Raw genomic sequence first — 16,311 nt, 5'->3', positions numbered from 1 at the left:
CGGAGAGGCACATATTGCTGGCTGTGTTGGAGATTTGGTGTTGATGTTGATGTTGTTGACTGGTAATTGTCTGGTTGTTGCGTCGTTGGTAACGAAAAGTGGAATATCGTTGTGGTGGACAACAAAGGTGAAGAGTGAAGTCATTGAGATGGGTAGGACGATAGCATTTATATAAGTTTGCGACCGGGCAATGGAGGCACTCAGGCGTCGAAAATAACCTTGACAAAGCTTTTGATCATCATGCAAGAATTCAACACCAGCGTCAGGGGTTCATGGCTGAGTTCCAGGTAGGCACCCTCGATGTCCAAAAGTCCCTATCAGTTGCCAAGAAATCATGTAGGCCTCATCGTCGAGAGTCCTAACCCCTAGATCCAGATCTTCAGCATACTGATACTGCATATAGTGTTTCTCGTGTGTATGCCTGGCGGCGGCGTTCTCGCTAGAGGCACTCTCAACTGCAAGGCTCCGTACTTACGGTGTTGGCTATCGGTGTTGGGTAAGGGACAGTGCGTGTGACTAGTGTGTGGCATTCTCAATGATCTTCGTGTTTCGAAGGAGGTCATATCCAGTTCACATCGAACCAATCCCGAAAGGGGGTCGAAGGAGGCCCGAAGGGGGGCAGAAAGGAGGGCAGAAAGTTATGAGAGAAAGCCAGATCCAGAAGAACAACAGGGGGATCTCTCGGGACATGTCCGAACGCCCCGAGATGCAAAGAAGTCCTAAAACGAAGACGGTGCCGGAAGAGGCGCTTGATTATCGTGTGGCTGAGCACTGTGAACCCTTGTTCTTCAACGTTCTGCTTGTGCCTCTCCATGCCTGCCACTCGAACTTTCATGATATCTCCCGCTATATGACTTGTCAATTGCGATGCTTTTGATATCATAACGCCCGTTAGTGTGGGGTGGACGCGGCTTGAATCGAGATTTCACTTGCAAAGCCCCTAGAAACCCCTCTTCGCTCTAGGTCCGTACCTGTACCTATGCCACCTCATCAAGTCCAGACCTCCGTGGGTGTTCGTGGTGTGTGGCCGTATGTTATAACCGGCGCTTGTTGCAACATCCTATTGGTCTGGCGTCTGAGGGATCCGGGTCACACATGACCTACACTACCATTCAACCCTGTTCGCGTCTTAGCACGAATGTTGACTGCGGACTTCACGCTCTAAGTTTATCAGACAAAAGGGACACTGACTGAAGCGACAAATCCTCTTTTTCCGGCAAGACTTTTTGTCTCCGACGATGGCAACACTGATATCCTCGGGCTTTCAGAAACGTTATCCCTCGATCAGAGCAACTCATGCTCTGCGTATTTACACTGGGTTCCATGCTCTCGGTAACGCAAATGTAACGTGGGGGTCAAGCTCATACTCTTCACCTTGTAGCTCAACAAGGCAGTGTTCAAGATCTTGACATTTCACTTGATGTGCTCGAGGACCGGACCGGATCGTGCAATTTCCATCACCAAGCCCCCGTATCCCCGCCCGTTGAGACGTCAAGTGCTGACAACTTTCCTGGTTGTGACAGATGTTCCTGAACCCCTTGCCCCGGGTGATGAACTCCCAGATAAACACCGTCATTCGTCAAACTGGCAAGCTCGCCGGTTGAATCCCGCCCCCACAACGCTCGCCAAGCGGACGAGGCGTCGATGGGTGCCTCTTTTGGGCTTTCCTGCCGTCCAAGTGATCGACACTCGAAAATGGTCCGCGGCCCTTCCAAGCCCGCCGTTGTAGTGTAATGTTATGGAATGACCCTTGACCCCCGCCATTCGTCACCATCCCGTCTCCGCCGTCGCCTTGATCTCATCGAAGATGAAGATGATGTTCAAGCCATCCCAGGATATCCTGGTGTCCCGCCAGCCCTACAGATGGGTAAGGGTTTGGTCTTTGACGATGTTTTTATTTTTTTTCCTTTTTTCCTTTGACACTGGAAGGATTTAGATTCTTTCGATCTTTGTTCCTCAGGAAAGAAGTTCATCCTTTCGTTCAATTGATCCTTCCTATTCGTGACTCAAACTCTCAGCAGGAACGTACCTATGACATCTGCATTAGACAGTCGTCACATACCTGTTGAGCAGCAACTGACACCGGATACTCCCTCGTGCATCCCGGGATTACAAGCAAGAACTGCCAACTAGGTCGAGAACGCAAACCATTTCCTTTTTGGGTTCCAGACTAGGCAAACACCTGCACTCTAGACGTAGACTATACAATGCCGCAAGAAGACGCAAGGCGTTTTACCACTTATCACTCTCGTCACCCAAGCCGTGCCGTTTGAACACCACTGCCGGTTGAAATATCTCCCGCGTTTACTTTATGTTTCCGCAAGGTGTGTACATGTAACCTTTCTCATGCAAAAAACACCAGGTTCTTGGCCAAGGCAGAATAGTCTCACTACGTACTTCCTTCCCCTGGCGGACAGGTACCTTTCGAATGTAGCCAATCGCAAACTGCCGCCGCCATGCTTCTCCAATCTCAATCAATATTTCTTTCTTTTCCCTTCCCCTCTCCCATGGAAGAGTCCAGACCCTCCCACATACGAATAAGCCACTATCACAAAAGTATTTGGAATTCCTCAAGCTTGGCTTGATGCAAGTCTTCGGAGTCTCTGGAGCCAGTGGACGTCGCCCTAGCATCCCTACACCCATCCTCAAGCCATCCAACCTGCCGCATCACCATGCGGCGCCAACCGCCTTCCCTCCTGCAGACGATAGAATCCAGAAAACCGGTCATTGGGCCTCGCTTCTCCAGAGTGTGCCAACAGTGCCTCTTTACTACCCTCCTGCAGAAACATTGAATCCAGAAAATGGGTCATTGGATCCCGTTGCTCCAGACTTCGAAGACCTTGTCCGAAGTGACTCTGTTCTCCTACCCAAAATTGCACCGTACGTATCTGTACCCCTCAGCCACTTCTTCTTCTCCGCTGTTGCGTACCTGGAAATATGCAGTACATCGTGATGGCCAGGCCGCTTCAATTCATGAACGACCACAAAGGACCGGACCATTCATCCTCCTATGGACGAAAGAAGTTATACGTACAGTGACCATGATCTCCACACCACTAACGCCCCGACGCCATCACCAATGGTTGTGAGTCTGAGGCATGCATAGGTTTTAAGACGGAAATAAGGTCCAGTTCTAGTTTGTCTGTTGGTCTAGACAAAATCTGAAGCTTTGTTGGATGTAGAAAAGCGTTAGGCTTTCTATCGGGTAATACTGTGAGATTTACACTTTTTAGGTAGTCTTGAAAAGCCTTGGAGGAGATAGAGAGATAGATGCATTAGAGGCCATCCATCAGAGTTTTTCATATCGTCATAAACCCTTATCATTGTCCCATATCGCATTGAACGGAGGACAGTTCCTCTTTTTGAGAGAATGAAAAGAGCTCCAAGCCTCTTTCTCTTTCCAAGTCAATCAGTAGTGTACACACTCCGCCGTGCTTCCACCTAACAAGGCAAGAACCAACCGCCATCCCATTGCTCATCCCCGATAAGGAACCCCAAAAAACATTATTCACCTCGCCTAGCAAACGGTAAGCATCAAACTCGGCAACCGTAACTTCGGGCCTCCGAACCTCGTACGCAACTGCAAAAGTACGCAACTGCAAAAGTGAGCTTCGCTCGTAGAGAAAGGATGACTGATCACAAGGATGAAAGCAAATGGACAGGAAACCAAATCCAAGCCCTCCCAAGGTACTTAAACCACTGCATCCCCCCTCAAATTCTTTTCTTGAAAACCAAACTTTCGCATCACATCGTCATCTCGCGCACTATCTTGCTCTCTACTTCCCGGCTCTGCAACATCTTCCAACACAACAGCGATAGTCAGCAAGATGTCAAACTCAACAGTCCCAGTATGCCCCACTGGTCGCATACGACTTACAATAGCCCTCAAATCCTTCTCTCCCAACATTCAACCAAACTTTGATCATTATATTATACAAAAATTTCTATCAAGTATTCTCAGACCGTCAGATCATCCAACAATTAGACTATCAGACCTGACTTCCTCAAAGGCACTCCTCCAAGTATATTTCTCGCTTACTATTCAACTCTCTACTTTCCCATCTCTCCAACTCCTTTCTCATATACTAATAAATATCGTAGGATGAACATCACTATCCCAATAGCCCTTAAGGCTAACAACGCCAATTTCCCAACCCAGACAGTCATTCCAACCATTATTGGATGGGTTGTCATCGGGTACATCTGGTTCTGGTATCGGTCAATAAAAATCTGGGTTCATTGCAATGGAGCCATCGACACGTTCCACCAAATGCCTCCAATCACCGGACGGACTCGTATCACAACAATATGCCTAGCACTCATCTATCTTGTTTCTTGGGGCATGGCCATTAGAGATACTGATCTCCACCATTTGATGAAAGATCACCCATGCCACGAACCAGCAAGGTCTTCCAAAAGTACAACCAAGGACACCACCAGAAGAACCCCAAGCACCACCGCCACCATATGATGCTGTCGGTGCCGCTTGAGTTCACTCGGAGAGGCGGTTGTTTGAGACTACCCTCCAGCGCCAGGTAGGTTTCGTTCTTCAGCCATCTCTGCTCAGCTGCTAATCAATGTCTTCTGTCTCTAAAGTGCCTATCGAGCCGACGCCGTTGACCTTGTTTGATTTGGCTTTTTCTTTGTTGATCATCATCAGCGTTAATGTTTACATTGTATTTGTGAAGCGGTACAAACTGGCTGGGGTGGGTTGATGAGCATTTGAAAACACGGTCCTTTTGATGCCGTCCTAGGAGAACGGTAGAATGCGAAGAGATGATGGCTACTTGATTTGCATGAATGATTTACACGCTGGGAAGGCCGTGGGAGATCTGTACTCGTTGGAAAGAAGGGGAGAGGATGGCGGAGGTCGCTCGTCCTAGACAAAATAGTTGAGACCGTTGACAATATACCTTGGGTATACTCTTACCACGCATCTAGTGTCTTTTTCGCACCTCTAATCTTGTAATCTAGGCAATTCCTGGATAGTAATAGCCAAATGGGACTCTAGCCGATGTCTTTTCGAATTGTTGTAATTCTTAGCACAGTCTTGCAACGGCGTTTTTTTTTTTTGTTTTTTTTTCTTTTCATCTTAGCGAGCGGTAGCGGGACTGGTTGGCAGAGCCTGTTGGTTAGTTTCATCTATTTTGTCTCGGACGCGGGTCGGTACAAAGGAATGAATAGGCGTATAGCCGCTGGATGTTCCTGATTCAAAGTTCGTCAGACATACAACAATGGATGGGTATTCACCCCCCTTGCGTTTATGATTTTTCCTTCCCTATCTCTTTTCAAGTCTATCAGTAGTGTACACACTAGACTCCGTCTTCCACCCGTCTCCCATCATCATCACCTCACCACCTCATGATATCTACCCATCCATCCATCACCCATTCACAAACTCACCTCCCCCTTTCCAACCCCCTCTGCCAACTCCTTCCCCGCGAACCCCACCCTCATCCCTCCCAAATCAAACACTACCAACTGCGCCTTAAGCAACACATCCCCAAAAATACTAAACCCAATGTCCTCACTGCTCTGCATCCCGCCGTAGCACCAGGTTGCGTTCACTTCGCCATAGTTCATGTACCGCCCGGGGACTGTGCCTTTGTAGTAGAACCCTTTTTCTTCCTGCCCTTTTTCCTGCCCTTCTTCGACTTCTTCCGGGCCGATATCAGGTTTGGGCTCGGCTTTAGAATCAGACGTCGTGGTAGTGGTCTCAGATGCAGCGGAGCCGAGGAAAAAGGACCAATCGGGTAGAGAAGAAGTGTAAGCGCAGGGAAAGAGGTAGCCTGCCCATTCTGGGGAGTAAAAGGCGCGCGGGATGGTGGAGTAGTAGTCGGATACGACGCGGTCGGGGAGGAGAAGGAGGGTGGTGCCTGTGTCGGCTATGGTGGTGAAGGGGTAGGAGATTCGTTTTTGGTTGGTGGTGGAGGTTGAGTTTGTGGTTTCGAGGAGAAGGGGGGAGGATGAGGATGAGGTGTCTGGTTGGGCGGTTTGGGTCGGAGAAGGTGTGATGGGGTTTGATTGCATTGAGGTAGGCTGGTCGGACTGGATGGTCGTTGACGCCTGCTTAGTATTCGGGTTTTCATCGGGCTGAGCAGGGTCCATCATCACTGGATCATCATCTGCCTTCTCCTCCTCCTCCTCGCTCCCAATCAAGTAGCCCCCCACCTCAAACTCCCAAAAGATGCCATCCTCCTTGACATCCACATACCTCACCTCGCCCATATACTCCGTCTCATTGATGAACCCGAACCCATAGCTTCCCTCCGCATTATCCCTCAGATTCGCGGTGAAAACCGGCTCCTTCAACTGTTCTCTCACATTATCCATAAACGTCAAGATCTTCACCCCCGTTCTGGCCTCCACATCCTTGATACTGTCACTAACCGTATTACCAGACGACATACCCAAGCCCATGATCCCGCTGACGTATGGGTCCGTGGTGAAGTCCCATGAGATGGAAGTGGCAGATTGCACGACTTGCGAGGGGAAAGACAGCGTTTCGTCCATGGAGACGCGGTCTTGGTAGACGATGCCGTGGGCGCCGGAGCCGTCGGCGTAGGTGATGCGCCAATTGAGGTCGGGGACCAGGACCGAGCTGTTGGAGGTGTGTGGGTCGTAGATGGCGTGGCCGCGGGTTTGGTAGCGAGGGGTGTCGGTGGAGACTACCCAGCTGTTTTTGTTTTCTGTTAGCGAGACGTTTTGTTTGTGGTGACTAGAGAAAAGAAAGGAGGACTTGCAAGTCGGCAGAGCCGGTGTCGATGTTCATCCATACCGTCTGCGGAGGTGTGCCGATCTCGACAGGCGAGACGTACTCGTAGTTCCCGGGTGGGGGAATGGCTGCGACTGTGGCCGTGATATCGCCTCCTGTTGATAAGCTTATCAGCTCTTGCTTCTATGCTGTTATGTTATAGGGGACAGTGTAGTCATACTCTTCTCAAGCTCTTCCCGATATTCACGAAAAGCCGGGTTCAGCTTCATGGCCCTCTTGATCCTGGGCGACGGCTCAACACCGTACTTGGCGTAGGCGTGAAGCAAAGCTGACAGACCATTGCGCTGTGTGGTACTTCGTCTTTCGAGACGAGGGTTCTTGACCTGGCGGATCGTAAAGGTCCTTCCTTCATCCTCTTTGCGCCCCTTGCTGCCATCTTCCAGGCTTCCCCTCTTTCTCGACGACGTCTGCGCGGTGTGATCCGACCACAGTATGTCACTTGTATCAGCTGGAACTCCGATGTGGTGTTCAACTGCGATATTCCTGACGGTGTGGTGCTTGTGGTGGTAATTGTGTCTGGCAGGATGAGCGAGTGTCGTTGATGTCTGGGCCAAGAGGAGGAGAGCGCCCAACGAGGCAATGTTTTGTGAGTGAAGCATTTTGTATCTCTTAATGTAGCAACTCGACGTAACAGGCTGAAAAAGAAAAACAGAGAGAGGATATACATGGGGAACCAATGGTAGAAATACCTATTCGCTCTCTGTTGGCTCTCGGTTCCACGCCATCATAGCTCTTCTAGCTCCCTACGAGCGAGGCATGGTGCAAAGGTATGCGAATTCCATCCCGTTGGCAGGTCACCGGAATGTTGCTCTCTTTTTCCATGGCTCAAGTACCCAGGTGTGATCTGAGACATTGATGAACAGGAAGCAAATGCCATTGTGAACGAAAGTACCGTGTTCAAGGGAGGACTAGGAAGCATGATTGTCGTCTGTTCTGCAATTTTCTTTTGCATTTAGTGTAGACGTCGTCTATGGGATGTATCGGGATGGGAACTTGCAGAATTCATTTTCAATCTTGATCTTCACAATGCCCCTCCCTAACATACCGCGTTCCGTGTTCAAGGGTCAGTTCACGACCGAATGGCATCGACATAACCAACAGTCCAACGTATGGACGCTGGAGCTGGAGCTGGAGGAGAGGCGCAGTCGCGGAACATGTTAAACCAACAGCTTTCCAAGGCCGCAAAATAGGTGTGTATTGGCTGGATAAGACAATCGTCTCTCCAACACTCACAAAAAGTGGAGTTTTGTTCAAGGAGGTGTTTTGTCTTGACGATGTTGTGTTGATGGTTGCCCGCTGCAATGCAGGTCCCGACATCGGGCAGGGCAGGTCACCGGCAGGCCCGCGCACAGCCGCAGCCAAAAAAGCAAGCGGCATCCACTCTCAAATCATAACAAGACGAGCAAACTAGCAAAGTCGAAAAAAGAGAAAAAAAATATTGCTAGAAGGGCTCAGCCAGGGTTCGAACCTGGGACCACTTGCACCCAAAGCAAGTATGCTACCACTACACCACAGAGCCGCCCTTGAAGCTATTGTTGTAACATTTGGTTGAAGCAAGGGTCTATATCGGGACAAACAGTTGTGGAGAAATATGAGTCATGCCGCCGACGGACCTCCCCCTCGCCGCCGCCAGCATTTCCACTTCAAACTTTCCAACATACCGTCTTCAATGCAATGTTATCAAGTTGGGAAATCTTACATCATGAAGATCAGGTGTTGGCCATCAAGAACTTTAATCAAGCTATGAAACTTTTGATACCCGTCTGCTCCTTTCCTGCCCTCCTTTACTGCTTCAACACCCATCATGACCCACGAAAACACACAACTTTTGCTTCCCACCAGCCTACCAAGATATCTCATTCCAATCCATTCCTGTTTTCCCATCATTACTCTTGATTTCTATCCCAACCCAACACATCCTAACCAAGTTCGTCCCCTTTTATTTTTTTATAACCCCAACGCCTACACCAAAACTACTACCCAGCAAGAATCCGTTCGTCCGCCCACGATCAGACAAAAACAAAGCCACGCCCGTTTTTTGATTTTTTTTCTTCTCCTTCCCCACCAACTCAATAAAAACTCTCCTTCTCCTCTTTTCCTCTATCGCGGTGACTGCCCATTTTTATGTCCATACCCACTCCCACCGCTTCCACCGCTTCGACCGCTTCCACCGCTCAACACCTGCCTCATCCCACTCAACAACCTACCTCTTCTACTACCACCCAACAAAGCCACAGACTCCCGCGTGCCCAAAGTAGACGAAGAAACAGACATGGAGCTCCATGCACTGCTGCTGCCACCACTGCTGCTGCCGCCGCTACTGCCGCCACCACTAAAATGCCCAGGTCGATAATGCCGATAATGATACCGGTAGTGAAACTGATATGGGCAAGTTGGCCTGTGGACTGCATCATCATCATTCTCGGGATTACTCCCCCCGCTGGTTTCCATGTTGTCTGAGGTGCTTGCGCTTGCGGTTTCGCTTTCGTCGCCACCACCGGAACCCGGTTCATGATCAATATGATGGTGGATCATGCTGGAGCGGATAGACGTGGACATGGACATGGGCGTGAACATGATGATGGGAGGGAAAGTTACAGCTTCTTCTCGGGAACCTAGGTATTGACTTGGTGTTAGTTGTCGAGCAGCGGGCACGGGGAGGGAAGAATCGAGGATGAAAAAAGAAAGAAAGGGAAGGGGAAATAAAAAAAGGACACATACGGATATTCCCTGCTCCTCCTCGACCAAATGATCGTCGACGGTTCATGTTGTACTCGTCACTCATACACTCGAGGTTTATGCTGTGGGTGGTGGTGGTGCTGGTGGTGGTGGAACGGCGGGCGAGAAACTCTTTGAACTTCATTGTTGTTGTTGTATTTGTTATGTATCTCTGGACGTGTATTAATTTTCCCATAAAGCTATGAGGTCGCTCGGTCTGTTACAAATGGTACCGAGGTTAAACCTGATAGTTGTTCTTGTTGTTGTTCTTGTTGTTGTTGTTGTTGTTGTTGTTGTTGTTGTTGTTGTTGCTGTTGTTGTTGTTGTTGTTGTTGTTGTTGTTGTTGTTGTTGTTGTTGTTGTTGTTGTTGTTGTTGTTGTTGTTGTTGTTGTTGTTGTTGTTGTTGTTGTTGTTGTTGTTGTTGTTGTTGTTGTTGTTGTTGTTGTTGTTGTTGTTGTTGTTGTTGTTGTTGTTGTTGTTGTTGTTGTTGTTGTTGTTGTTGTTGTTGTTGTTGTTGTTGTTGTTGTTGTTGTTGTTGTTGTTGTTGCTTCCGATGTGATCAGGTAGAGTTGATATACTTTCCAACTCAACGAAAAGGCAAAAGAACAAAAGATCAAAGGTTTCAAGGTCAAAACCTCGAAATCCCAAAGAGCCTACATTCATTCAGCAAAAAGATTTGCTAGAGTTATGCTTGTCAGGGGTAGATGGAAAAAAAATCATCAAATAGAGTCGCAATCGGAAGAAAACCGGAGGGAATGAGTCTATCTCAAATTGTCTTGTTGATGTAATACCAAAGTGTAACACCAACTGCTTTGCACTATATATCTCACTTAGACAGGTCTGAAAGGAGTCTAGGAGATCCCGGGTGCTCCACCTAGGATGGAGGTCGGAGGCTAAGGGAGCGAGGACGCTATTTATTCTAAGCGTCTGTATCGAGATCGATAGTTTCCTCAAGGTTGCTGACTATTGTTTGAAAGTTGGACCAAATCTGCTTCGCGGGCAACAAGTAGGAACGAATATCTGCGACATGGATACAAAGCACAGCACCCAAATATCTCAATATTATCACGCCACGAAGAATCATATCATCTCCCATTTTCGTTTTATGTTCTAGCGACCAACCGAATGTCCCACGCCTCGCTTGCTCAGGCAGATCTCAAAGCCGAAAGAAAACTCCAAAACTGAAGTCCATAAAATGAGCACTCACCCATAGGGAACATGGTCAGAAGATTCCCATTCCCAGCACCAAAGACTCGGAAAATCAGAAAAATAAGGATGCAGCGGCCCCCTCCAAGCAACCCGACTAATAATCGCCATTCCCTGTGAAACCAATTCCATCAAAATCATCATCGCCCAGCACTTCATAGACCTCCGGATCAGGGTACTCCGATCCATCGCCCTCCAGCCTGGCCACATACTGCTTCGTAAACTTCTTATCCGGCATCAAGCCCGCATACATGAACGCGGTCATCAACGCCGGGGCGCCTTCACCGGGTCTGCTCGTCATCTGCGCCTTAATGTACGCGAGCTGTCTGCCCGCCATCTGCCACACGAACTTGGGGCTCTTGTGGTAGTACAGCTTGAAAGCCGTGCTAGCCCTCAGCAATGCCCATGTATTCATCTCACGGTCCGCGAGGAAGGACAGCTCCAGCAACCTGATCACCTTAGAATCATAATTTGCTCCGGATTTGTCCATCGCCTCAGGCGTGATGGCGCACCATTTTTCATAAACCTGGTTGACGCGGACAGGGTAGGGGTCCTTGCTGTCTCTCATCTCCTTGTTTTTGACCAACCTGCCATATTCTTTCTCGACTTCGCCGATACGGTTCTTCAGAGTCGTGAATAGCAGTGCGGACGATCGCGACTTGTCGCTAATCTCCTTGAAGAACGTGTAGTAGGAAGCGAGATCCGGATCCCAAAAGTGAGCGCCGTCTTCTGTATCCTTGGCCGCTTTCATGGCATTGTGGAAGGCTTCCAGTTCCTTGTCAATCGCAGGCCTGGCGATGGAGAATTTCAGGTAGTCAATAATGTGGGTAGGCTCTCCGCGCCCGAGCCAACTGTCGCTCTTGTACATTGGGTCAGGAAGGGACAATGCACCGCCAAGCAGTTCCCTACGCAATTGAGCCCAGCTTGCTTCGTTAAAGACAATACCTTGCTTGCTCTGATCGACGAGGTTTCCCACCAGTGAACTAAGAATGATGGCCGGCTTGTTAGACACACTATTGTTGATGTAACAGAGCCTTTCTTTGTAGTTAGTGCACATGCCCAAGAAGTTGGGCTGCAGGGCGAAATGGAAGCTCTTCTGGATCATATCGTATGTAGTCTGCTCTTTGGCCGCTGAGCCCGTGCCGTGTGAGGCCATAAGTTGTTTGAAAGTCGTTTTGTCCTTCTTTAGGTACCTAGACAGGTCGGGCTCCAGAGGCATTTCCGCATTGACGAAACCATCGACGATCTCCGGATCCCAGCAGACCCAGGCCATATCGCCGTCGTAGTCTCCACCAGATAGCTTCTTAGCAAGCGGTACATCTCCTTTAGTAGAGAAGATGATTACATCCTTGAGACTGTGGAGCTCTGGCTTGAAGACTGCTCGAACCCGTTGGATATCACTAGGGAAATGGGCTGGGGATCGCGCCACGAGGACATCACAGTCCGATAGGAGTGTAAAAGACTCCTCCTCGTCTCTGAACTTTGAGGAGAATCCGACATGAACCTCATTTTCCTCAAGCACACCCCAGAAATCGGCAATCATGTAAATGTATGCTGATCGACCGACACGGATGTTCAGCTTGGACTTCAACGTGTCACATTTCCGCTTTTGAAGATCCCAGGCGATGTCTTGCAAGTACTTTTGCTTCTTGGGATCGAACCCACTGTTCATCAAGAAGTTCAGTGTCTCCTCTTGACTGTCAGGTAGCCCAGCAAGAAAAGGCACACGGCCGTGGCTGACTCGAGTTGCGCGACTGGAATAACTCTCGTAAACCCATTGGCGAAATTCCACTGGGCGATTCAAAGCATGCTTTTGCTCGCTGAACTGTCGTTGCAAATCGTTGATAAGACGGTCACCGATTGCCTGGCGCATCTTCACCTTGTCCCTGGCTCTATCTTCCAGGACAGGTAACAGCTGTAGGTTGAGACCAGCTGACTTCAGTTCAGAAGCCACGCTCCGGACTTCGAGGGTACGTTGATGTTTATCAACGAAGTCGCATTCCCACTTGCGCTGGGACGGGTATGTCTCGATCCAATCCTCATCGCCTGTGTCGTCAACGTCGATAACCCACATTCCCTTGGCCGAACCAAACCGCCCTTGCACAGCAGAGGGCACATCACCCAAACCGAGAACATCGCGTATCCTCTTGGCCACGCTTCGCGACATGCGGCCTACACCGTCATTCATCACTTCGCCAGTGCCTGAAGGTGAAAGAAGATCGGTCTTGTGGTGTCTGATCTGGTGAGGCTCCAATGTCATAATGGCATATGTCTTACTCAGACCGAGCTGGATACGGGAGAACAACTTGAGGTGCGGCTGCCAAGTGTTGTTGTCGAGTTGCAGGAGCCAGTCCAGCATTTGACTAACTTTGAACTCGGTCCGTTGCTCTACAGGTTCCTCTGCCGGAACGACAGATCTCGTCTTGAACACATCAGGTCGGAACGTAATGCCGGTCTCGGCAAAGAAGTGGACTCTCTCCTTGATGATGGGTTTCGGGTCCTCGGCGCGGAGCTGGAACTCCCTGAGAGGTTTCCTGTATCCGGCATCTTTGGCGAAGAAAGCGCGCCATTGGCGGCCTACAAGAGAATGTTGCCCCATCGTGAGCCACTGGATGACTTCTTCGACCGCACCTGGTTGTTTGCTGACCACCGGCGGTACACTTGGGCTGGTGCTCGTAGGCGACGGTATAAGGATCTCGAAAAACCTATCAGGACCGAACCGACGGGTGAGTCGACAGCCCTGCTCGAACATGAGCGGCTTCAGCTTCACAAGGTAAAGGGGCGCAGTAGGCGAGTTGTCCGGATTGTAGTCTAGAACAGCAGAGAGAACAACGGCACTACCTTTGCTCTCAAAGTTGCCCGTCATTGCGGTCACGAACACGTCGTTGGGCGGCTTTTCTGGAAAGGGTTTACCACGGAAAGCATCAAGCCGGTAGAGAGTCTTCCAGATATCTGTGACATCGCGCGCGGTAGACCAGGAAGGGTCGTACTTTAGGCCCAGGCTCTCGTCTTCCAAGTCTACTTTGCAGTGCATAAAGAGTCTGGTAACTTCCCATGCAACAGCGAGAGGAGCTTCGTGTAGCCATTTGGGAAATTTCGGCCAAATATTTCTCAGCCGAGCTGCAACCACCGGGGCATGAACTTGAACCTGAGATCGAGCGCTTTCTTCGCTCCGAGCCAGTCCATTTGAGCGACTCGGCTCGGGAATTGCGCCCTCGCCGCCGGAACTTGGAAACGACTCATAGTAAGTGCTGAACGAAGTTTCACCCTGGGAAGACGATGAAAGGGGCTGGTTATCTATGTGGGACTTGGTTGTTCTTCCTTTGCTAGGAGACTCAATCAAGTGTCCAGCCTCAAAGACCGTGGCATCCACAGGCCGCTTCTCTCTGGGCTGTGAAGGAGGAGCCTCAAAACTACTCTGGGTAGTGCTCTGATTGTGACGGCAAGCGCTGAAGACACTCGAACCATAGGAAGTGCCTTGAGATGTATCAAAGGAATCCACCTGGTCCGCTCGTCTATGACCTGTCGCCGTGGGATCTCTCGTATTGGCATGCCTTCGAGTCGGTACCTTGTCCAAAGCGCTCGCAATAGGCACGGGCGGGGCGGCGGCAGCGGCAACATTATCAGACAGCTTGCCCTTGGCCCGCTTGGTGCACTGATTGAGATTCTCACTCTCGAGAGATGGTCGTTTGGAACCGGTATTCACTGGATCGGGGAACTTTAGGGGTATCGCCGCGCCGTGAATAGGAGGACCTGTGGCAGAGCGAGTCAACGAGCGTTTGGGCGGATCAGCGAAAGTGACATTGGCGGGCTCATCCTTGCGTTTGGTGTTGGTAGAGGTTGGGCGGCTCAGGCCACTTGGGCCGCTTAGAGTTCTGCCAAACGTTCGACCTGGTGTGTTATTGGGAGGTGGCATAAACCTATTAAGCACCTCGAGCAACACAGTCTGCAATGCCCATTGTTGGCCGGCAGTAGCGGCGCGGGGAGGTTCCTTGGACCACGGAAGCGTGTCAGGGTCGGCGTGGGCTTTGGGCACCCAGTTCGAGCTCGCAGCTTTGGCCTCGATGAAGAAGTTGGCTTCTGCCTGGTTCAGGGAGTCATCCTTCCGCCAGTAGAGAAAGTTCAGGGCTCTGTAGATCTTGTCATGGCGACCGAAATCCTCGTCACTCTCGGCCAGCTCCTTCCGGCGGTGGGGGGTGAGAGTTGTGTCTGCGACACACTGGAGGCCCAGGTTGTAGTCGTTATTGAGCCGGTTTATGATTTCCTCGACGGGGCTATTCCTCTTCCTAGGAGTAATAGGGTTCATTTGTGCCGTGGGAGATCGGGCCTGGAGTAGAGTATACAACCGGGTTAGCGATAAGGCATGATAAAAGCGACCACCACCGAAAAGGAGGACAAGGCGACTGTGAGATATACCTGATTACCCGACTCGAGCTTCTACCAAGCGGGAGCGTCTTGGGCGTAAGGGTCGATAAGTGTGCGGAAGTAAACAACACCACTGTGGCTTTGCGCTTCAAGGCTTTGCGGTTGTCGGGGTGAACGACAAGTATATCTTTGCGGCGTTGATCTCTTGTAGTTTTTGACCTCGATTAACCAATTGTCATGGAATGGGCCTTGGCCATAGCCGCCAGTCTTGTTTGCTTCACGAAGTCGGGACAAGCAGGCGCAGCGGGGAAAGGCGACCTGGTTTGGGATTGGGGCTGATCGAGTTCAAAGACACGGGTTCGCGCGAGCGGGCCAAGGTGGTTTTTCGTGGTGGTCCTGTTCGTGCAAAGTGTGTGAACAGTTTTGAGCATTTCGAACGAACTTGGCGAGCTTCGTGCTGTGGCTATAATTGGCAACGCCCGGAACTGGGCATAAAGCCTCGTCTGATCTGGTCGGGAGAGTAGGTTGCAGGAAACAGTGAAGGGACCGATCAATCGCGGTGGATGGCCATAGAATCGCGCCGAGCCGTCAAGTGATTCGAGTGGTAAACAGTCCCAATCCAGCTCGATACGCTCCCAGATCAGCGCAAACCGGTGGAAGAAGCTGCCCACAGGATCGAAAAGCCCGCTGTCGGCGCAATTGGTCACATTCAGCCCGATGTTCGAGAGAGCGCGGCGGTAGTGGCCCTGATGGTATGGGTGATGATATCACTGGTGGTGGTGAAGGGTAGCCGCAGTGACCGTACAGGTGTCGCAGGCTCGTAGCCTTCCATTTTTTTTCTTCCGCATGCGACGAGACCATTTTGGAAATGGCTGTATGCCGCACCCACTGGACGGCCATCCTTCCATCGCTTTGACTTGCAGAAGCTGCAGGGGGCCCGGGGATGGCCAGCCCTACTCTAGGAGGAGTCCACAGTAAAGTGACAGGTCAGTTCGCTGCTGAATCAGGGTCGTGGGGAGGGGGGGATCGGACGAGAGATGGAAGACGTGAGGTTTCGAGGGCATGAGAGACGAAAGGGCGGACATGTCCTGTTTTAACGGTTCAATTAATCTGACAACGACTTTGAAGTTTTTTAGTTTTTTCGTCTGAGTAAACGAGGGATGATCAAAGGTTCCAGGATCTGGTTGTCTTGGATTTTTTAATCGCCTTCGTCACCTTGAGGAACAAGAACCAACCGGTCTGCTGC

General features: G+C 50.4%; 3 protein-coding genes and 1 non-coding gene across 4 annotated transcripts; all 4 read right to left on the bottom strand.

Moving 5' to 3' along the window:
- Window positions 1–5,221: 5,221 nt before the first annotated feature.
- NCU07533 (secreted aspartic proteinase) lies at window positions 5,222–8,097 on the bottom strand. Its single transcript, XM_953953.3, has 3 exons — window positions 6,936–8,097; window positions 6,744–6,870; window positions 5,222–6,676 (listed from the first exon to the last, which is right to left on the bottom strand). The coding sequence occupies exons 1-3, from the start codon at window positions 7,372–7,374 to the stop codon at window positions 5,392–5,394; spliced, it is 1,851 nt and encodes a 616-aa protein (XP_959046.3). The 5' UTR covers window positions 7,375–8,097; the 3' UTR covers window positions 5,222–5,391.
- Window positions 8,098–8,222: 125 nt separating this feature from the next.
- NCU15247 lies at window positions 8,223–8,294 on the bottom strand. Its single transcript has one exon. It is a non-coding gene; the product is annotated as a tRNA-Pro (tRNA).
- Window positions 8,295–8,875: 581 nt separating this feature from the next.
- NCU16695 (hypothetical protein) lies at window positions 8,876–10,157 on the bottom strand (the record flags this gene model as incomplete). Its single annotated transcript, XM_011395760.1, has 4 exons — window positions 8,876–9,390; window positions 9,497–9,632; window positions 9,727–10,041; window positions 10,152–10,157. 4 exons carry the CDS (start codon window positions 10,155–10,157, stop codon window positions 8,876–8,878), a joined length of 972 nt encoding a protein of 323 aa, XP_011394062.1.
- Window positions 10,158–10,560: 403 nt separating this feature from the next.
- On the bottom strand, window positions 10,561–16,100 carry qde-1 (quelling-defective-1). The gene is made up of 2 exons (XM_953954.2): window positions 15,117–16,100; window positions 10,561–15,027 (listed from the first exon to the last, which is right to left on the bottom strand). The coding sequence occupies exon 2, from the start codon at window positions 15,004–15,006 to the stop codon at window positions 10,798–10,800; it is 4,209 nt and encodes a 1,402-aa protein (XP_959047.1). The 5' UTR covers window positions 15,007–15,027; window positions 15,117–16,100; the 3' UTR covers window positions 10,561–10,797.
- Between the last annotated feature and the right edge of the window lie 211 nt (window positions 16,101–16,311).

This window comes from Neurospora crassa, linkage group III (assembly GCF_000182925.2).
Source record: "Neurospora crassa OR74A linkage group III, whole genome shotgun sequence".
NCBI classification, from domain to species: Eukaryota; Fungi; Ascomycota; class Sordariomycetes; order Sordariales; family Sordariaceae; genus Neurospora; species Neurospora crassa.
Note: the sequence above shows the minus strand (reverse complement) of the source record. Positions and strands in the feature narration are given on the sequence as shown.